This window comes from Pistacia vera, unplaced genomic scaffold (genome assembly GCF_008641045.1).
Source record: "Pistacia vera cultivar Batoury unplaced genomic scaffold, PisVer_v2 Contig496, whole genome shotgun sequence".
Lineage (NCBI taxonomy): Eukaryota > Viridiplantae > Streptophyta > Magnoliopsida > Sapindales > Anacardiaceae > Pistacia > Pistacia vera.
In genome coordinates this window covers 667,110-691,248 of record NW_022196330.1, presented here as the reverse complement: position 1 = coordinate 691,248, position 24,139 = coordinate 667,110, and the positions used below count along the sequence as shown (strand labels likewise).

The window sequence follows — 24,139 nt, the reverse complement described above, 5'->3', positions numbered from 1 at the left end:
TACATATTTCAAACAATAGACGGTTCGACACGAGTAGTATCTTTATATATTCTTTCTTCTTCTTTTTTATCTCTTTTTTTTTTTTCGTAGATCTTTTCTTCTTACCATCTAAATGAAATTTGCAATTTTTAAAGATTGGTTTTCAAAATGGGTATATCGTATGGAATTTATAAGATTCTTGTTGAAAACAGAAACAACAAAATAAACTTTGTAAAGAAAAAAAGAATGTAATTTTCAAAAGTATATATAAAGTATATACATGGTATCATGAAAAGCAATTTTAGCTTTTTGGTCAACAAATTAATTCTAAACCTTACAATTTTAATTGATTCCCTTCACATTACCTAATTAATTTCATATTTAATACCATGTATATAAAACTATGGTTGTGATTTTTAACATATAAACAACTAAAATTCAGATGGGTTTTTTTAACTATCATATGTGAAAACTTAAAAAATAATAATTGAAAAATAGATTAATTTATACTTAATCAGGATCAGTGATTATTAATTATCATAAATAGAAAATAATAAAGAAGAAGAAAAAGAAAAGATACTTCCTTTAAAAATCTTCAAAAAACCTAGATGACAACGAAAAGAAATTTGACAGCAGAAGATTCAAAGTCCATGGTGTATATTTGAAAGAAAGAAAAGCAAAAAGAAGTCGAAAGAATATTGAACAAATAAATAATAAATATGAACAAATTAAAACCAGTTTGTGGCAGAATTTACCTTTTGCTTGTTGAAGTCTCGAATATTTGAAAAGACTAAACTCCAGAGAAGTGAACCCATCATTTTCTTTCAGGATTCTCTGAAAGAAAAGATAAAATGACATAAAGTAATAAAAAAAGAAAAAAATCAAATCAAATACTATATGTTATAGTAAGAAATATTCAGAATATTTATGGAATTAATCATTTTATTGTAAGTGTTACCATATATGAAGTTAAACATTTTGGTATAGAGGGATATGGATTGGAATGTCTCAGATTTTCAGCATCCATATGCTTTTTTTATCATTTTATTTAAGGCAGATATTTAATTTGATCTATGGTGGGGAGTAATAGATTTGATGGATCAATTAAAAGGGAGAAAAAGAACTCTGACCAACACAACTCTCTATTGAGTTGTCACAAGGGAATCAAAGCTTAGAAATATATATATATATATTTTTTTTTTTGGGTATTCAAGCCAGTTTGCATGCACCTCAACTAATCCACCAGGACCCTAAAGTTGATAACCAATTTAGAACCTCTTGAATAAAATACTCCAAAGTTTTAGTTGACCGCTATGTCACTTAGTGGTGGTTTCAAAGCTTAGAATTTACTTGTTCAATAAATTATAAATTTGGTTTGGTTTTTAAGTATATTTGTACTGTTATTGACTTAAAACATTCTTTTCTCCTATGTAATTATAATTAAATTGATTTGAGATGATCAAGAGAGACAGATCAAGCTTTCATTAATCAATATTGAGTCAACATGGGGTTGACTTCTTTTAGCCAAAGCATTAGCTTATTAATGGATCGTCCTTTTTGCCTTTTATTTCCCACTTCAACAATCTCTTCATTTGATGTGAATTTGTATTGAAAATGGGGTTTACTTTTTAAGAATTAGCGAAGAAGCTATAACTAGGTTTGAGGTCATATGGTGATAAAAACTATGTGTAAGCAAGATCTTTTAGATTAAATTCATGATTAATTATAAGAACTCAAAAAGTTTGATTAAGATAAGATGAACATATAAACTAGGGTCTAATATATTTTTATGTCGGGATGATTAAGGACAAAGATTAGTTTAATATTTTATTAATAATCAAGGTTTAATTAGTCTGTTGCTTTGTGGAAGTTGAAAAAACGTTTAGCTAAAAGGTCAAATTCACAACATGCCTTTGGCTCTTAATTGACCTTTTCAATTAGAGATGGTGCTCAAACGTGCAACATTCGATAAAAGTAAGTCATGGGTTGATAAGACATTTCGTTGGGTTTTTGAGGTGGGGTTTCTTTGATTTGATTGAAGTTTTATTTTATTTTATAATAAGGTATGGGAGAAACGTTTCTGAAATCTCTCTCTCTCTCTTATTATTATATATATGTATAAGATAAGATAATTTGTGAAATTCAAGTGTAAAGAAATGATATGAAAAAACACATTTTGGTTTGATGTGGGAAGAGAGAGAGAGAGAGAGAGAGGGAGAGGTGCCGGTTTTTGTTAGTTTATATAGAAATTGAAGGTAGCAACAGGGATTGAAGTTTTGAATGGGCCAATTATCATTGAGATAATCACCGACCTCTCATGTTTGATGAGACATTTTGAGAATCTAATATTGTTCACCACAACCTCTATCTCTCTTTTGAATTGTGCTTTAATTCTTCTAAGTTTTGGCTTTGGACTTGTTCAAAACACGATACTTGCCTACCTTAAATATATATCCTCTCACAATTTTCTTCAATATCATCCATTCCACTTCATAATCACTCTATTCTTTATAATTTTCAATCAGAATTTGATTTTGATTTTTAATATTAGAAAATCGTAACTCGATATGTGTGTATATATATATATTACAAAAACCTATGAAAAAAAATGATACAATCAATATGAATCATTCTTTTACGTTAGTAAACAAGATTCTATATTGGTAAATGAGATTCTTACTTAAAAAAGAAAATTGACATCAATATTAGAAAGACATAACTGGATCTAAATACAAAACATAAAACTCTATAAAAGAAATATAAAATTAATATAAATCATTCTTTCATCCAAATGTTTTTTCACTAAGATATTTAGATATATCACTTTCTCTTTGGTTTATAATATGAGATTGAAGTACTTGAAAAATGGAAAGATAAATTATATGTATATAAATTAATAAGACTTGAATCGAGTCTAACTAGGCAATAAATTCCCCACATGAAGCTTGGAATTGATCAAGAATTGAGCTAAAGACCCTACTTGCCTAGGTACTTAGATTTTAGCTGTATTAATCTTTAATTAAACCAAAATCATCTCTTAATTAAGAATTCAATAACTAAAATAAACAAACAAACTCAACAACTTGACCTTGCTTGTCCTTATTCTATAATAATTAATATTAATTTCCTCTTCTTTTGTCTTCTTCTTCAATTAATAAATTAATCACTGGGATTTCCGTGGTCCATCTCATAACATTTCCAAACCCTAATTGGCTTCAAGTGTTCATCTTCAATCAAAAAGCCAAAACACTTGCCCCACGTTCTTGCATGACAAAACAAAACAAATTTCAACTGGGATTCTCTGACCAGTACTCTACCTTCGAATCTCAATTTCTCTAATTTTTCCTCACCATTTTTCTATAATAAAACTTGCCCATCTGCCATGTGAAGCACCTCAATAATTTAGTTTACTCTTCACATTATTTTATTTACACCATTAAATCAATCCACCATTGTTTTGTTCATTAAAATGCCAGCTTCAGCCATCCCACTCTCGGCGCTGACGATTGCAGCCTTCATTAAATTAAAATTTACTTGGAAAAAAAATTTGGAGTTTAATATTCATGGAGTCTTGCCTATGACAACGCTGTTGATTTGCACGCCAGACACTTGCTTTCCATCTTACGTAGCCAAACGTCAGCCGTCTACCGGCAACCTCACCAGTCACCTCCATCTTCACCGTCTACTTGGACGGCTAAGATTCGTCTACCACCTGTAATTTCGTCATTCAGCATCATCACATTCTGATGCCATAAACCAGGTCAAAGTGAGGCACCACCTCACCATTTTAAATATTAATCACAGTACTTTGCGTACAAATTCAACGTATAATCCCAATTTCAAAATTTAAACAATAATTTAATAAATATTAAATTATAATTATTCTTTTAGTTAATATTCTATTTAACAATTCTTAAATTACAACCAAAATTCTTAAGTTAAGACTTGGTGCTATTGCCGACCGTTTTTGATTACTAAATAGGTTTTGAATATGAAATCTTTTACTTTCTTTATAAAACTGTCGATAGTTTACAGATTATTTCATGTTTATATAAAGAATTTGAGTATATGGTTATTATTCATTCATTTATAATATTAAGGTATAATTGAAAATTCTATTTTTTCAACAACAAAATTTATAAAAATGTGTATAAGATGTATGGAATTTTTTTTATTTTTTTTTAATATATATAAAAAGATAAGAAAAACATTCATATCTTCTCTAAGTTCCATTTCTTCAGAAAATTCATGAAATAATTTTAATTAATTTTAATTCAACCAAAAAAAAAAAATTGTTTTTGAAGTACACTATGGCAAATTTTATCCATTTTTTTTTTTTTTTTTGGGAGGTAGAAAACAGAAAATATATTTAGAAAACAATAATGAATTATAATTTTATAATTCTCATAGAATGGTTGGTGGGGTTGATAACTTGATATATTGCGTAGGTTTAGCCCTGGAAAAATAATAGTATTAATTTGTGTTAATTATTTTGCATAATCCATCAACTAGTGAAGCTTCTTCCTTTAGTTAATTAAGATTAAAACTTAAAAATGTGGAGGGAAATTTGATATAATTAATAATTAATTAATACCCTAATTAATATGCTTTGGGAACACCAAAACCATCATTTTTAAATGTGATTAAAAAATTTAATTAATAAGATTTTGGGTAATTAAGCTCTTGGATTGTGTAGCACGTGGAGGGTTTCCCATGTGATCATAATATAAATTAATGTTAAATGACTTTACTTCCAATGAGAACAACTTGATTTTTTTTTTTTTTTTCTTCTAACTTTATTTTGGGAATCCTTTTAGAGATCCCATAAGCGAGACCCAATTGGTACTTTTAATGCATTTTAATTTAATTTAATTTAATTAAGTTTATGAAAAGACCATAGTCTTGCATTAACATCTCGTTAATTTAATTTGTCACAAAGGAACATGGCAACAAGTTTCTTAAATATTATTAAATTCTAATTATCATTAATTTGATAATGTCTTTGGGATTATAATACCGGGGGACTCGGGGCTTGAATTAATGCAACAAAATTAGGGCACATAATCTGGGTTCTGTCATCTTACTTGTTCTATACAAACTTCTTAGTTCTTGTGCTATGTCTCACCTTTAAGTTATGTGTGTAAAGAATTTCACTAATTGGTCAATAATATGCATAGAAAAAGTTGATAAGTTAAAAACTCTACTTCAAAGACACATTTTGTTTATTAGTGATAAGAAAATAATTTTTAAAACCTAAAGTATAATTCAAAATTTTGAGTTGTATCCTTGTATTTATACTATTTGAAAATGTGTATGATATCATTTTAAGTAGGAGTGTTCAAAAAAATACAAAAACCGAATCGAAAAACCGGTTAACCGAAAAAACGGTTCGGTTACGGTTCGAAAAATTAAAAAAACGGGATTTTCGGTTCAGTTACCGGTTCAAGAAACAATAAAAAAAGGTTCAGAAAAACCCAAAAACCGGTTCGGTTCGAAAACCGGTTAACCGCTTTTGAACACCCCGAATTTTAAGAGTTGTTTTTCGATTAAAAAATGTTGTGAGTGAATGCTGAAACGACACCGTACTGAGTATTAATGGAATGGTGTCATTTTGTGACAGCTCTAAGATGATCCTGACCACTGATTCAGAGAAGATCTAACGGCTGAAATCAAGTCTCCAGTCAACACTATAAAAGGATTAAGTCTTCACACAAATAGTAGATCAAACGAAACGAGAGAGAGCCGTCTTTCATATTCTTCGTTCTTGTTAGGGTTCTTAATTTTCTGGGTCTGATTTCAGTTGTAATCTATGGATATCTTGAATGGTTTGGGTTAATCAATCAAGGGAAGAACAACTGTGTTCTTGTTATAGGAATTTCTAGGTTAGAGTATTCCTAGGGTAGATTACAGGTTTGAATCAGAGTTGTTTTATCTAGGGTTTTGGGTGTATTCTTGTAATCATGATTGTAAGGGATTGTTCTATAATCATAGTGCAACGAACTCCCCTTTCCGGAGTTTTACGTGGATGTAGCTTGCTCAAATAGGGCAAGTAACCACAGTAAAACTCCGATGTTGATTGTTTGTGTGTTTTCTTGTTTCTTGATTGTTTGTGATTGTTTCTTGGTTGATTGCATAACAAAAACTATAAAACAAATTATACTAATTTTTAGGATTGTATCCGTAAATCGTTTAAAAAACAAGATTTATGCATTTCTACCAAACGTATTTTCAAAAGATTTATTGTATCTCTTGTTTTTACAGAAAAAAAATTATTTAGAAAATATAGAAGAAAAGGGGTGTAACATTTTGAGATTAAAAAAGAAAGAACTTAGAAAATATAGAAGAAAAGAGGTGTGGGATGAATTCAGACAAGAATAATGCTCGATGTACAAACTCTTTTATACATAAAAATACAAATTTTGGGGTCAATTGTTTGTAGCTAAAAATAATAGGTAATAGGCACTCAAGACAAAACTAGTGAGCAATGATTTGGGAGACAAGTTTCTTGCTTCTTTTAATTTTGCCAAACATGTTTTGGCTTCATCTTTATTTATAGAATATCGAATATCTCCTGTTTCTACAACTACAACCTTTCCACTACCTCAATTTCTATTCGAAATTATGAAGTTGTTGCCACTAAATTTACTCATATTAATATGTTATATACATGTCGGATAAAACTCACGTTTAAAAACCAACTTATAAGAGAAAAGTGTCCATTTGGTTGTTACAAATCCACCATGCTTTTGAAGTTGTTGTCACAACGACTATTTTCCCATATAGGTGATGACTTCATAGATCTCGTCTAAGGTCAAGTAGCAGTTTGCCATAGGTTATTCTTTTGAAATGAGAACCATTCCTATATGGTACTTGTTTTGCTACCAATTATTATGCACGTATCGGATATAACTCACTCTTAAAACTCGACTTACAAGAGAATAAGCTTAATTAGTATGTGAGATTCAATTGAGTTGTTATAAGATATTGAGAAAATTATGGCAAGGAGAAGCCAAGTCAAACGATTCTTCCCAACAATTGCTTCCCACAGTAGTATCAACTTGCAAAATCAGGTTTCCCACATAAATGTTAGTTGTACGTATGACAACTTGAGTCCAATTGTTATTGACACAAGTAGAGCTATTACTTGTTTGTTTCTTTTAACAAACAGCTGGGCTATGTTAAGGATTGCCCAAGCCCAAACAGAATCCACTTTGGCCTCATTGGAAATTCCAAAATTGAATAGTGAAAAAAGAGGAAAAAAAAATAAAAAATTACTTGATTTTACACAGATTTTTATATGATCATATCTATTATAAACTCAATCTGTGCTGTGGGTCACCGTTACGCACAAAAATAGTATATCTATCTATGAATTACCTAAAGGACTGTGACTATATATTGTTATGGTATATTATTTCTCGAAGAACAATTAAGATACGTATAAACTGATTTAACGCTTTAATTAAAAAAAATAAAAGCAAGAAACATATACAATTAATGGTGAGATTCATTATAGCCACATAATTAATAAAAATTTCAATATTGCTTTTACTGTATGCTTTATGGAACAAGACAAGACTAGAGTCTTACCTAAATCACCCACGAAATTAAAGCGAACAATTATACAAGGTTTGAAATATATATGAGAAAAATAATGAAGGTAAAAGATTAATTTTGATGTGATTGGAAATTAATTAATCAATTAATTGATTACACGCATGCACACTATAGATAAGAAATCGAAGAAGGTGACATAAATGATGAGGAATGGGAAAATATTTACATCAATAGTCTACACCAAATCATATTTAATATAATTAGGACATGACTTGAGAAAGCAATTAATGTAGGTCAAAACTATATGAGAATTCACATCATTATTATTATTTTTTGGCTAGTCATTATGTTACTTAAGAAGATGTTAATTTCATTAGGACCATATTTAATCATTACTAAATTCATTTTATTATACTTATATGATATTTTATAACTCAAAATCAATGGTAAATATGCATGATTATGATAAATTAATATTATGATATCTTAACTAGAGAATTACTATTATTATATATTAAAAGATTCTTAGGTATGAATGTTCTGATATTTTTTAAATACAAATATATCAAATGTAAACCTAAAGTGTAGGCCAAGAGTTGAGTTTTGCATATAAGAGACCGGATGAAGAAATTCTGTTTGTTTTTCTTATTTCAAGCTGATATGTTATTATAACTAGAGTGAGGGGCGGATGCCTAGCTCACCCTCAAATTTTTAAAAAAATATATTAATATGTACAATTTCTGGATTTTGACCTACTCTAACAGAAATATTAACGGACAAAAATATTAATATACAATTAATTTTTATTTCAAGCTGATATGTTATTATAACTAGAGTGAGGGGCGAATGCTACTCTAGTAGCCCACCCTTAAATTTTTTTAAGAAAATATTAATATGTACAATTTCTGTATTTTGACCTATCCTAATAGAAATATTAATATACAATTAGTTTTTATTTTGATACATTCTAAAATAAATTTTTGGATCTGCCCTTGACTAGAGTTGTTGGATTAATATAATTTTGAACTCTCATTATTAGTTTAAATTTTTAGGTGGGATGACAACTCAATACGGTATGGTATTAGAGCCAAAGGTTTAAAATAAGAGTTCTCACGTTCCATCTCTAACCTCATGTGAAAGGGTCTGTGAAAGGGTCTATTGAACTATGATAAGAACAAACACATTAATATGAAAGCGATGAAGATAAAAAGGAAAAAGAGGAAAAGAAAATAGTGTGATCAGATTAGAAATATTATTGAACTGGTAAGTAGAGAGTTGCAGATCCCACATTGGTGGAAGCCCCAGCACAAAAACCCTAAAAGAAGAGCCACACCCACATAGGGATGCTTTGTGAGTCCCTTTCTCAACTAAAAAGATGCTGAGTTTTTTTGTTTCTCTTTTCTTTTCTTTTCTCTTCTCTTTTCTTCTCTTCTTTTGATTACTTTAAACCAAATTTTATTATTAACATTATTATTTCCATGCAAAATGGCCATGCAATTTCGGTCTCGAAAAGCCAAAGTTAAAATAATGGGGTCGGGTCGTCTTGAAACACTATTCAAAGTGTTGATTGACTCATTTTCCATTCATTTTTCTTTTCCTTTTTTTTTTTCCATCATCAGTGCTTGTCTTTGTCTCATCATTTGACCTTTCACAATATTTGATCAAAAGTTCTTTCAAATTTTATTCCAGTAGATTTGGTGAAAGAAAGAGATGAGAGAGACTGAGATTGTAGAGATATCAATCAATTGAAGCATTGAACTAATGATTTTTAGGGTTTATAAGAAAGACACTTTAATCATGAGACAATGTGTTTTTATTTATAATATAGTTCTCCACTATCCCATGTTACATTTATCATTATAATATCTTTCGCATTTCTCATTATTATACAAGACTAAATATTAACCAACTCTCTTATGATTTGTGGCTCAAATTCAAATCTAAACCCCCCCTTTTATGCCTTTAGAAGCTAATTAAAACCTCTAGGGTTGACCGTGGCTCACCGAAAATATTCAACTTTTCAATTTTCATCGACAACAAAATACATCACACAGTCAAAAACGAGATTCAGATTATACTGTTGTCAAATGGTATGTTGATTGGAGATGCAGATATCCAATCCACAAAATTACTTGTTACGAACTAGCTAGCATCATCTCCTAATTTGAGTTCTCTTAAATTTATGAAGATTTCACGACACATATTTGTGTATTTTGTTCAGGTAAAAATCAGATTACGATAAATTCTGGTCTAATTAGAGGACCAATAATAGATTAATCCTTTTGTAAATAACAAGAGTGAGAGTTGAAGCAAATTCTGCAGGCAAATACATCAATAATGGCCTGATATATCTAGTCCTTGGTGCCTTGAAAATGTTAGGCAAAACCAAGTAATGAGACACTACGTACTAATATTGGATTCCTATATCTAAATGCACAATACAAAGATTGGATTCCTACATAAAGTAAAAAATGTGCGTTCGGGACCTACAATGTCCACTCACTGTCTCCTATAGGTTTCAATGAGTTTTTATACAAGACATATATAGCTCTTATCAAATGTCCATTCAATAGAATCGTGTTACATTTTTCTGTATATATATATTCAGTAGTAAGTTATAATTGGGTACAAAAGAGAATATAATAAATACATAAATGATATGATGATCATAAATTAAGGGTGTATACGAGCTGAGTATCTAGACACTTGAACTCAGTTCATGATGAATAGTATCAAGTTCGAGTTCTAGTCAACCTCGTTCGAGCTTGAATACTTGGGCTTGAGCTCAAGCTTGCGAGTATGGGTGGGTACTCTAGCTCGTGCTCAAGCTCGAATAATCGAGCTTGAGCTTTGAGTTTATTGTGGGAATGGGGCTGTTTTCATTTTTTTTTTTTTTAAAGTTACAAAACTTGCAATTTGGCCCTTCGAGTGCAATGAGGCTCACGAGCCTATCGAGTCGAGCTTTGCCTGGATCAAACTCGGCTCGACCCCTTAAATGAACCACTCGAGCTCGAGCTCGACTAAATTGAATTCGAATCGAGTTCTAGCTTTTCATGAGCCGAGCTCGAGTAACTTGCAAACTGCTCCACTCGCTTCTCATTCCTACCATAAACCCTAATATCTTTGGCTATTAATGGGTACATAATAAATATGATCATATATATGCTCTCAAATTCTTTCTCTAATTATAGTATTTCAAATTATTATTATTATTTTTTTACCAAAGATGTCGGGCCAATTTACACGTACCTTAAATAATCTCTCGAGACTCTAGAACTATCATTCGGGTAAGAGCTTCAATAGCTACCCCTATTAGGGGCCGTGAAGACTCAACTCAAGAGATCATGTTAAATCATTCTCTTGCTCTTTTATCATAAAGGGGACTTAAACTTGAAAAATTATGTTAGATCCCTCTTTGCTTTTTTACATCAAGCCACTTGGTAGTGGTTTATTATATTTCAATTCCTTTTGTCCTTATAGTGATTAAGGATTAAAGAACGCTTCAAGCCAATTTCTCTAAGAAATTGTTCCATAGAAAGTAGAACCTTTAGGATAACTTATTTTGAAATAAAAAAGTTTTATAAATCTATGGGGTAATATTAATTGTAAAAAACTCCCTTTTCAACTCATTATATATTAGCTATGTTGAAGAATGAGTTGGAGTTAATTTACTTATCAATCTCATTAAAAATAAAGTTTTATGTGCGTTTTATTGATATATAACGATAAAATAAGTGTGTTCAACTCACGTTGATGTGACATATTCTCATTGGTTGGTTGTATTATAACTAAATACACAAAAATCTTGATATGTGCAAGTTTATATATTATTAGTGTTAAGGACTTATTTAATTCAAAAAAGATCTTGATTTAACCAAAAATTCATCATATGAAATTCAAAACCCCGAAAACTTAGGGCCTCGTGGGCCAATATTTTTAGGCTTCATGCACCAGCCCAGCACGAACCGGAACTGGACTCTTGAGAACAATTGAATCAGAAGAATTAAAGCCCACAAATAGAATTAGCCCATCGGCCGAAATAAGTGAGTTGAAGTGAACCTAAACTAAATATATGTTATTTTCGTTGGTTATTTTCAATGTCCGGAGATCATTTAAGTCTCTTAATAATTTTCAAAAACTATTAAATATCCATATTTAATTGTTTTTCATAAACTTTTGACATTTTTCCAAGAATTTTTGAAACATTTTTAAGAGGATATTTGCTAATTTCATGAGTATTTAGTAGTATTAAGTGCTCGACTTAACATTCTCTTATGTTGTTAAACCAAATTTTATTATTAACATTATTATTTCCATGCAAAATGGCCATGCAATTTCGGTCTCGAAAAGCCAAAGTTAAAATAATGGGGTCGGGTCGTCTTGAAACACTATTCAAAGTGTTGATTGACTCATTTTCCATTCATTTTTCTTTTCCTTTTTTTTTTTCCATCATCAGTGCTTGTCTTTGTCTCATCATTTGACCTTTCACAATATTTGATCAAAAGTTCTTTCAAATTTTATTCCAGTAGATTTGGTGAAAGAAAGAGATGAGAGAGACTGAGATTGTAGAGATATCAATCAATTGAAGCATTGAACTAATGATTTTTAGGGTTTATAAGAAAGACACTTTAATCATGAGACAATGTGTTTTTATTTATAATATAGTTCTCCACTATCCCATGTTACATTTATCATTATAATATCTTTCGCATTTCTCATTATTATACAAGACTAAATATTAACCAACTCTCTTATGATTTGTGGCTCAAATTCAAATCTAAACCCCCCCTTTTATGCCTTTAGAAGCTAATTAAAACCTCTAGGGTTGACCGTGGCTCACCGAAAATATTCAACTTTTCAATTTTCATCGACAACAAAATAAATCACACAGTGAAATATGAATCTCCTTCCATCCTCGAATACCCTTCTTAATTGTATGTGATAATTTGTCAAAATGCAAAGAAAAAAGGTGTAAATATGAGTAGTGAGACTTTAAAAACGAGATTCAGATTATACTGTTGTCAAATGGTATGTTGATTGGAGATGCAGATATCCAATCCAATAAATTACTTGTTACGAACTGGCTAGCATCATCTCCTAATTTGAGTTCTCTTAAATTTATGAAGGTTTCACGACACATATTGTGTATTTTGTTCAGGTAAAAATCAGATTAAGAGAAATTCTGGTCTAATCAGAGGATCAATAATAGATTAATCCTTTTGTAAATAACAAGAGTGACAGTTGAAGCAAATTCTGCAGGCAAATACATCAATAATGGCCTGATAAATCTAGTCCTTGGTGCCTTGAAAATGTTAGGCAAAACCAAGTAATGAGACACTACGTACTAATATTGGATTCCTCTATCTAAATGCACAATACAAAGATTGGATTCCTACATAAAGTAAAAAATGTGCGTTCGGGACCTACAATGTCCACTCACTGTCTCCTATAGGTTTCAATGAGTTTTTATATCAGACATATATAGCTCTTATCAAATGTCCATTCAATAGAATCTTGTTACATTTTTTCTGTATATATATTCATTAGTAAGTTATAATTGGGTACAAAAGAGAATATGATAAATACATAAATGATATGATAATCGTAAACTAGGGATGTATACGAGCCGAGTATCGAGACACTCGAGCTCAGTTCGTGATGAATAGTATCGAGTTCGAGTCAACCTCGTTCAAGCTTGAATACTTGGGCTTGAGCTCGAGCTTGCGAGTATGGGTGGGTACTCTAACTCGTGCTCAAGCTCGAATAATCGAGCTCGAGCTTCGAGTTTATTGTGAGAAGCGGGCTGTTTATCATTCTATTTTTTTTTTAAAGTTACAAAACTTACAATTTGGCCCTCCGAGCCACTCGAGCTCGACTCAATTGACTTTGAATCGAGTTCTAGCTTGTCATAAGCCAAGCTTGAGTAGCTTGCGAATTGCTCGACTCGCTTCTCATTCCTACCGTAAACCCTAATATCTTTGGCTATTAATGGGTACATAATAAATATGATCATATATATGGTCTCAAATTCTTTCTCTAATTACAGTGTTTCAAATTATTATTATTATTTTTTTACCGGGGATGTTTGAGTCTAGTTTGCACGTACCTCAAATAATCTTTCGGGACCCTAGAACTATCAGTCTAGTAAAAGCTCTAGTGGCTACCCCTATTACGGGCCGTGAGGACTCAAACTAGAAAAACCATGTTAAATTATTCTCTCGCTCGTTTACTATCAAGGAGACTCAAACTTGGAAGACCATGTTAGATCCTCATTTGCTTTTTTACCATCAAGTCACCCAGCAGTGATTTAGCATATTTCAATTCCTTTTGTCCTTACAGTGATTAAGGATTAAAGAACGCTTCAAGCCAATTTCTCTACAAAATTGTTCCATAGAAAGTAAAACCTTTAGGATAATTTATTTCGAAATAAGAAAGTTTTATAAATCTATGGGGTAATATTAATTGTAAAAACCCCCTTTTCAACTCATTATATATTAGCTATGTTGATGAATGAGTTGGAGTTAATTTACTTATCAATCTCATTAAACATAAAGTTTTATGTGCGGTTTATTGATATATAACGATAAAATAAGTGTGTTCAACTCACGCTGATATGACATATTCTCATTGATTGGTTGTATTATAACTAAATACACAAAAATCTTGATATGTACAAGTTTATATATTATTAGTGTTAAGGACTTATTTAATTAAAAAAAGATCTTGATTTAACCAAGAATTCATCATATGAAATTCAAAACCCCGAAAACTTAGGGCCTCGTGGGCCAATATTTTTAGGCTTCATGCACCAGCCCAGCACGAACCGGAACTGGACTCTTGAGAACAATTGAATCAGAAGAATTAAAGCCCACAAATAGAATTAGCCCATCGGCCGAAATAAGTGAGTTGAAGTGAACCTAAACTAAATATATGTTATTTTCGTTGGTTATTTTCAATGTCCGGAGATCATTTAAGTCTCTTAATAATTTTCAAAAACTATTAAATATCCATATTTAATTGTTTTTCATAAACTTTTGACATTTTTCCAAGAATTTTTGAAACATTTTTAAGAGGATATTTGCTAATTTCATGAGTATTTAGTAGTATTAAGTGCTCGACTTAACATTCTCTTATGTTACCATATTCTTTTTTCATTGATTGAGTGTGTTCGAATCAATTTATACGTACCTTACTAATTCTCCGAGACGGTTAGCCGGGTAAGAGTTTAATGCTACCCTTATTAGCAACTGAGAAGGACTCGAATTCAGAACTTATTGAATAATACACCTAAGAGTCATTATCTAATCAATCAACCACAAAGGTAATTCTTATGTTCAATTTCACGTTAGATAGACTTGAGTTGAATTGGCTTACAAAAATGATAGATAACACCAGTTATAAACTAGTTTTTAGGTAGTCACAATGTGTCACCCACACACAAAAATAGATAAAATATGAAATTATTTTATCAACCGATAATTATTAAGACTTCGTTTGATTCATTATTTGATGGTTTTTAGAAAATATTTTGAAAAAAGTTAAATTGGCGGTATTACGTGTAGGATTTAAAATTAACAAAAACACCCCTATGTTTGTTTATTTACTAAACACCTCTATAATAAATATTAAGATTAACAAAAACACCTCTAACCCACCACTAATACGAACAGTCGTGGCTATCGTCGGAGGGTGGCTGAGTGTTTTTCAATTTTAAAAAAATATTTGATGAGTTTAGTTAAATTAACAAATTTAGAAGGTTTAAAAGAAATTAAAAAATATAAATAATATTTTGAATAATGACATTTTACTGTTTAACTTTTTAGGTATTAATAATAATATTTCTAAAATCGAACCAAACGAAACCTAAATCTTAGTTGATTTTGTATAAAAATTAAGAAAATATGGGAAGAAATCCTATTTTAAAATTTAATAATAAATTATTTTAAAAGTTAAAAGATAATCCTCTCCAACTATTCCAAGTGAAAAATAAATATATAAACAATTTAAAATTTTTTAATGGATTCCTTAAAAACCAGTTTCTTATTCAAAATAAATGGAGTGTCATTGATGCCACTCTATTCTACAAGTCCAAAGGCAAATCACTCCCTGAAATCCGGCAAGAGAGTGAGAGTGAAGGGAGAGAGACGTGGCGATGGAGCTAAGGGGGTAGATTCAAATGGCAAACAGTTCGAACGCAGAGAAATGTGGAGAGAACAAATTGGCGAAAAGCGAGCCCACAAGAAGACTCAGTGGTACCGCGAAGGCGTTTCATATTGGAATAAGCTTTTTCATCTTTTCTTTTAATTTAATTTGATTGTTCCTTTTAAATTTTTTCTTTCTTGTTGTATCAGTTTGTCAAAATCAGCTAATTGAAAGTTTTCCGTTGTGGGTTCTGAAGAAACGGGCGTGGAGGCATCGGTTGATGGCGTTTTGGGTGGCTTTGGAAAGGTTAATGATGTTGATATAAAGGGCAGTGAAGCTTTTTTACAGACCCTTTTCTTTGAACGGTTTAACAACGCGGCTAGAACTCAGCATCTTGTTGCTCTTGGTAACTATGTTAATGGAGTTTTTAATTGTTCTTGGTGATTAACTATGTTATGTGTAGCTGTTTATGCCGTTTGCTTTTGAATTGACGAATAAGTGTTTGCGCATTTTTTTGAAATGGTTCAGATTGTGGTTCTGGGATTGGGAGAATCACCAAGAATCTTTTAATAAGACATTTTAATGAGGTAAAGTTATTATTATTTTTTTCCCCATATTTACTGGTTTAAGCAGTGTAGTCTTAGATATAATCTGGCTGCATTTTAGTGATATGTGATTGGGCAACAGCGTCCTTATGCGGTATAATTATACAAATGCATAATGCAACAGCTAGTCCATTACAATCTATTCCAAGTAAAAAGTTGTTTGTAGAATGAACGTTTGAAAACTGATTATGGAGTACCCCTTTTGGAATTTGTTCACTTGAAGAATAATTACTTTGTTTTGTTGGTCGGTGGTTCATGGATGGACTCGATGTTAATAGTATGCCTAAGCACTAACATTATGGTAAGTTCAAATCTTCACTGTGAACTAAACAGGGCATGTTTAGTCTGTTATATTTTATCGATTAATTAAACTCGGAATTGATCTTAAATCCCTTTTTTACCCCCATATTTAACTCAATTTATGTAGATTTCTCATCCAATATTTCATTGTATTCTCAATCAATGATGACAAAAGTCACAAAACAAGTTTTGGCTTGTACATGTGTTCACTTATTACTGGTTTGGGAAGTCAGCCTACGGTTTGTGGTGATTATAATGCACTTAGGTAAAACCTCAAGTGGTGAGCTTCATGTTTGATTTGACTTCTGTTCATGGTTTGTGTTTGCAATTGCCACCTCTATTAACATTTCATACCACCTGCTGAATTAATGTTTGGATTTTGTTAGATGTCAATATTGCTGCTTGCTTCCTGTGTTAAACATTGCCCTATGACTTAGTTTAGGCGAGGTTATCTTGTCTGAAGAGATTATATCTTTATCAGATTTTAAGGCTTTTGTTCATCCTGTTATGATGCATTTTGATTGCATGGTGTTTAGATAGGAGTAAACTTCAGTTGTACAGCTGCTCAATAAATTGAATTTTCAAATTTGACTCATTTATCCTTTTATATGTTAATCTTTTCTATGTGATAACAGGTTGATCTTCTTGAGCCTGTGTCTCATTTCTTAGATGCTGCTCGTGAAAGTTTAGCTTCTGAAAATCATGTGGCCTCTGATACGCACAAGGCTGCTAATTTTTTTTGTGTTCCTCTTCAGGTTGTTTACTTGAAGCGAAATATTATCTATATTAGTAATAAGTCGCTTACCGTTCCATTTATATTATTTACCATGTAACTGAAATTGAATTTTCTATGCTTTCAGGAATTTACTCCAGATGCAGGAAAATATGATGTCATATGGATACAGTGGTGCATTGGGCATCTGACGGATGATGACTTCGTTTCATTCTTTAAGAGAGCTAAGGTAAGTGAGTTCCACACTTGAAAGTTGAAACAAATAATAAATATTTTCTTATATCATGAGATGATAGGTGGAGTTTTATTTTTGTAAGAGAAACCTAAAAAGTTGAAACATGTATTTTGTGTGCACTAAATAGGAAGGATGAAAAAGATTTGTTTTCAAGCACTTACATATTTATCTTGGTTAAGGCTGTTTAGAAACAGCCTAAAATGGGAAATTTTGAGAAGTGTCTTTTATTTTTCTTTTTCCTCTCTCAGCTTGTTATCTAGGCTTTCTGTTAGCTTTCTTAATATTGTGTACATTGATCACTATTAGAACACTTCTAAATTTACCTTTGTTTGACTACCAATAAACACTCCAAATGTACCTTTGTTGGTGTGTTGGACACTATAACTTCCGTCTTTGTCTTTGCTTCACTGCAGTAATTTAGGCCCTGATTTTTAGACAATCTGTATTGTGCTTCAGAAATTACTCAGTTTTCTGTCTTCTTCTGCGTATTTTGATTATAAAAGGAAATTAGTTAGCATTATGATATGTCTTAATTGTATTGCTTGTCCAATTCCAGGACGGCCTTAAACCTGGTGGATTTTTTGTCCTGAAAGAGAATATTGCAAGAAGTGGTATTGTACTTTCTGTCTCTACTACTATCTTTTATGTATCTTACTATTACGATTTGCTGGGTTGTTCTAAATTTTGTTTAGACTGGTGTTTTACTGTTTGAGCCCTGGCATGTGGTGTTTGTCTGACCTGTTTTGGTCATTGTGCTCATTGTATCACACACCCATTTGCACCCTACTGAATCAAAATTACTGTTTTGCTAGAGAGTGTCCATGGCACAAGGGAGAAGTGAAGAGAACTGATCCAAGTCCTGCTTCTAGTTTGGACAATGAGAGAAATGAAAAAGATTTGATAATAGAGAAATGTTTCAATTTAATGATAATAGGTTTATACTTCATTTCTTTTATTCAAATTTCGAGGGAAATACTTGGAAATATGAAAAACAGACCCAGTGTAAGCCTCTTGATTCTGGAGAATGTTAAAAAGTAGTCCTAGGGAGAGACAAGGTTGAATACCTGAATTTTTAGCATAGATTGAAATTGATGGGCTCTGATAAACATGCAATTAATTAGCATATTGCAGATAGCGGCATTAATAGGTGCAGATGGTAGTTCTAATATCTGAAAGTCACTTCAGCACTGATTTATGCATCTATATATTTTGAATTTGTAACTTCATTTTATTAGTTATGAAAAACTGATAACATAAATGCCATTATTATGAAGTTGATTTTCAAAGACATTAGAATTGGCAGAGGAGTTTTCAGTCTGCTATGTTGACTGTCAAGTCACGCAGGATAAACTTAGTATTACTAGAGAAAATTGTTAAGAACTCGTTTCAGATTTCCCTCATGTCATAACCTGTTGCTGAAAGCTGTTCTTTATGGGACCTGAATTTGTTGACTTGCATTATGACCATGCTTATCAAGTTTTTCCCAATATAGTCAGTATAGTTGAGCTATTATTGATAAGTGGACACTATTTGTTCCTAAGAATGTAATAACTACTTGAATTTCCATTTTTTTCTCATTCCATACTAATTCAATTTCATGAAAGTTGTGCGAATGCACTTCTTCCTTGTGAAATTTGCTTTCACAAGGTTTCTGACTGAGCTTTGGGGGTTTTATGTGTATATTGCCTGTCCAATTTTAAATCTCCCTCCTTGTTAATCATTCTAGTTTATAAAATAGATTTTCTTGTTTTTGTATAAAAGAAAAAAAAATTAGCTTGCATGTTAAGATGTAGTTGCAATTGTTCCAATGGTGAAATGGGCTTCTGATCCACTCCAGTAACTCAACAATTTTGGGCTGGACCATGGGTTTTTCATGGGCTTGGGTAGAACTCTTCTTGGAAAACCGGCTTGCCTAGGGAGGGTGTCCAAGCCTTTATAACCCACATGCCCACCCTTTTCCTTTTCAATATGGGATCCTAACATTCCACCACGTTTCCGCAACCGACGTCCACGTCGGCCTCTTTACCTCTTGGGTGACTACGTGGATCCCCTTTCCCTCGGGCCTCCATGCCCTTTCTTTGGGTAGTAGCCCGAGCCCAAAGTCAGCCTGCCACGGGTCAGCCTGTCACGCGTGCGTTGCCACATAGGCGCAGGATCATGCTCTGATACCAATTGATAGGAACCCACTCTAATAACTCAACAATTTTGGGCTGGACCATGGGTTTTTCATGGGCTTGGGTAGAACTCTCCTTGGAAAACCGGCTTGCCAAGGGAGGGTGTCCAAGCCTTTATAACCCACATGCCCACCCTTTTCCCTTTCAATGTGGGATTCTAACAGCTTCTCATGGTTATAGAATATTTTTGCAGGATTTGTTTTGGACAATGAAGATCGAAGTATTACTAGATCCGATTTATACTTCAAGGAGCTTTTCAGTCGGTGTGGATTACACATCTACAAATCAAAGGTTTTAACTCCTATCTTAGAAAATAGTTTATAATTTATAGTTGTACACAGTGAATTCTAGATTTGAGAATCTTGTAAATTTTTACATCAATGCTCAGTGTCATCCAGTCCTCATCATTGTTCTTGAATCCAACAAGTCAAAAAAAATTTAAAAGGTTGTCACACACGCACACAAATTTTTAGTTCTAGGCACTCTCATTTTTTTTGTAAAAAATCAACATCTCGTTCACAAGTGCTTGTTAATGTTAAAAGACAAAATTTTGCAGTCTTCAATGCTAGAAAAAAGAAATAAAAATACATGAACTTTTTGGTTTCTTTCAACATGGTTTCATCCATATCTATTGTCAAATTGATTCAGGATGCCATAAGTGACAATAGAATCCTCTGTATCATTTTTGTTTTCTTAAACGCTATATAATTCAAGATGCATCAAGAAAATGCTTGGGGTGGCTAGAAAACTAAATTATATTGGAGAAAACATTGTCCGATACATAGAAATAAGTGAGTTTGGATGTTAATCTTGTTATATGAAGTGCAGAGAAGAAGAAACATTTAGTTTGCTTGAAACCTTTTGAATTATTGCACATTTTTTTATTACATCAGGATCAAAAGGGATTGCCTGAGGAGTTATTTGCTGTGAAGATGTATGCTTTAACAGCTGATATGCCAAAGAAAGTGCATAAGACCAGATCTAAAACGCGAGCAAACAGGCCTGGCATCATCCAATGAGGTTTTGCAATTTTAAGTTCTAATTGCTGCAAAGATAATTGGCTCTTCTTAAATGAAAAAGGAGACTGTACATGTGATCTGATTAGTTTGAAGCCTAGGCAGAGCTGACATATTGTTAAAATTTTAATGGTTTTCAGATTTTATTTTGTGTATGATAAGCAGCTTGTAGTTGTCTTCAAATGATTTACTTTTGCATTGAAACTAAAAATTGTTTCTTCATTTGTCAAATGTATGTAGATATAGGAGGGCTGAAACTCTAATTTTCATGATTAAACTTATAAATCTTACTAATTGGGATATCTTCACTAGTCACTAGATGCAATTAAATCGTCATCTTTTCGGAAACTTTCAGCATCAGAAGTCTTCCTAGAACAGCACATGTTAACATAATCCGTAATTTATCTAGACATGGGATTGACATTTTGGTAAGCATTGTTTTCCTGTCAAGCTTGACACAATCAAGTTGAAATATTATCGGAGTATGATTGAATGGCCGACCGGCCAGATTGTATTGTTAGGGTTGACAGTCCGGTGACGGCTAATATGTTCCAACTGTCCATTTTGAGCCACTTAAAGATTGAGCCTGGCTCTTGTATACAAACATTGCCTATTCATGCCAATCAATTAGTTTCGCAACTGAAATATTAGACCCTGAGGCCAACTACAAATTAGGCATCGCAATATAACTTAGCTACTCCTGAAATTTTGAGCATTTTTTTCTGTACAACAGAAACTTCTCGTGCATTAAGTCAGTGACAATCCTTTGCTGCATATCCAGTGTATAATGCTTTGAATTAGTCTACACACTATGTCTATGTATTGTATCTTCACCTGACCTTATTGTGCTTGTGTCTTCGCCCTCCATCGTCTTGTGATCTTTTATGATCTTCAGATGTTAAAGCCAGGCAAGACCGGTAGGCCTCGATTATCATACTGTGAATCTGATTCAAACTTGGGAGTTTTCCACTGGGTTGATCTGTGCACATCAATCCAAGACCTATTCCCTGCTTAGCTTGATCAAACATGTCTTGTGTCAGCTTCATTCTCTCGTCAATCACTTTCTGCAAATTTTCTGGGTAATGCATTCTGATAAACTCAATAAAACCTGCTTCGCCTTGCTTGAATTCTTCCTGGGACCTCCTGTTTACTATCATCTCCAATAGAAATAATCCGAACATGTAAATATCTGAGAAACACCGAAGCGATTAGTGATTAAGCCATTTTAGTAGCGTACAATGTGTGATCGATAAATATGAAAAAGGGACAATGGAAATAGATGATAGAACTGACTTTTGGCGCTACTGATTCGATGATCTTCAATCCTAAACCTTGAAATCAGGGGCTCGGAATTGTGAGATAGCAAAACACTGCTTGTCCTGAGATCATACCCAATTTCAGACCATTGCTCCTGCATATAACACATTCCTTCAACTACTCCGATCAACACTTTCAATCTGTTCTTCCATGGAGGGGCTGCCGATCCTGACAGCCATAACTCGATGGTCTCCCCATCTGTCCATTGTGTCACAATCGATCTCATTCTTCTGCTGCTACACCAACCCAGTACCCGAACCAAGTTCTTGTGTTCTAACTGAACAAGAACCTTGCATTCCTCAACAAAATTCTGGTAAATTTCACTGGAAAGGTCATCCCTGTAAATTTCAATATTCACTTCAGTACCATCCCTCAGGATTCCTCTATATATAGCAAAACTTTCGCCTTTGGTCACCAATTTCTTCCTTGAAAAACCATTCGTCGCTGCCTTCAGCATCCATGTTGTGAACTTGTGATTTCTTCTGCACATTCCTGGAAGAAAATCTGGCCTCACAAAACACAACCACCCTGTTGAACCAACCATCAGAATAACAAAGACAGGAAAACCAGCCAGAAAAATAACAACCTTGATGGTGTAGTTCCGGTGCTTTGGAAGAAGACCAGAACGAATGAAGCTCGAAGAGTTAAACCGTTTCAAGAACTCCATATCTGAAACTTTGATCTCCGAAAACTGATTGTATGAAAGATTCAGAAGTGTAAGATTAATCAAAGCACTGAAATTTTCAACCGGGAAATCCCCAGAAAGTTGATTGTAACTCAAGTCAAGAGCCTGGATTTGAGTGCAAAGAAGAACTTCATTTGGGAAACTACCCTTCAAGGAGTTGTTTGCAAGATCAATGGAGACAATGCTGATGGGACAGTACTTCCAGAAGAAGCTGAAGGACAAGTAAAGAGGGGCGATTTTCAAGCAACTTCGAAGGTCGATTTTTGAGAAGGTTTCGATGCAATTTGGGTTCTTAGATTCATTGCAAAGATGGGATGCAACAATGGTGGACTTGAAGATTTCATTCAAGTCCATGGGGGAGGAATTGCAGTACTTGTGGGAAGGGTTGTGGGCGCAGTTGTTGAAGAGAGTTGAATTGAAGTCAGGAGGCGGGTGCAGGGCGTTGAGGTCTTCGATGAGAGTTGCAGAGAGGGTTGAAGAAAGAAGGGTTGAAGTTGTGAGGAAGAAGATGTGAAAGGTTGAAGAAATGGAAGCCATTATTGGGGAGTTTCTTCGGTTGGAGAATTTCTTCAGTTCTTTGTTGGTTTGTGAATGAATGAAGAAAGTTACAGAATTGTGGAAGTTACAAACGGTTGATACAGTTGCTTTCGGTTTGGTGCTTTAAAAATTATTATTATATTTTTGTATTTTGATTTTTGGATAAGAATAAAAATTAAATTGGTGTGTTCAGAATTTTGTAAATTTACAAATGAGTTAACACTTTTTTCCACCCAAACAATGGCTTAACGACATTTTCTTACTCATAAACTTTTAAAATACTATTTTATTACTTAAATTTATATTTCGACGGCAAATAGAAAGCAAACTCGGTTTAAACTGTTAGGACTTTTTAAGAGGGGAAGTCGATGAGTCTTTTGATGGTAGAAGATTGACTTTTGGTGGTTGAGATTGATCGAAATTTGACTAGGGAGAGGTCGTTACACAAATCCTAATCGTTTGACTGTCAGCAATTGGCAGGGTTGATAAGAGTAGAGTTTGAGAGATTTTAGTGAGTGATGATCAGAAAAGAGAATATCGATGGTGCTAGGTCGCAACGATGCTGAAATCGAAAACGAAATATAATTTGGGTAGTAAAGTGGTATTTTAAAAATTCATAGGTGGGAAAGTGTCGTTAAACCATTATTGGGTGGAAAAAAAATGGTTTACTCTTAACAAATTATGTGGGCATATTTAATGTACGATTTTTTGTATTTTGAAAACAAAAGATACAAAAAATGATATGAATAGATATCTAGAATAAATAAGTCAGAAATATTTTGGAACAGTTTTCGGATTCGATTCTTAAAACTAGTGTAAAGTCAAAAAATGATTAAGTCCGTTTATCCCAATATTCTAT

General features: G+C 32.6%; 2 protein-coding genes across 2 annotated transcripts; one reads left to right on the top strand and one right to left on the bottom strand.

Moving 5' to 3' along the window:
* Positions 1–15,909: 15,909 nt before the first annotated feature.
* Positions 15,910–20,963, top strand: LOC116105280 (alpha N-terminal protein methyltransferase 1; the record flags this gene model as incomplete). The annotated part of the gene is made up of 7 exons (XM_031391726.1): positions 15,910–16,084; positions 16,207–16,265; positions 17,219–17,338; positions 17,444–17,545; positions 18,108–18,162; positions 19,919–20,016; positions 20,619–20,963. Coding segments are annotated over 7 exons (735 nt in total), but the record flags the coding sequence as incomplete, so codon positions are not given.
* An 86-nt stretch (positions 20,964–21,049) lies between these two features.
* On the bottom strand, positions 21,050–23,280 carry LOC116105279 (LRR receptor-like serine/threonine-protein kinase FLS2). The gene is made up of 3 exons (XM_031391725.1): positions 22,035–23,280; positions 21,576–21,930; positions 21,050–21,110 (listed from the first exon to the last, which is right to left on the bottom strand). Exons 1-3 carry the CDS (start codon positions 23,278–23,280, stop codon positions 21,050–21,052), a joined length of 1,662 nt encoding a protein of 553 aa, XP_031247585.1.
* Positions 23,281–24,139: the final 859 nt, after the last annotated feature.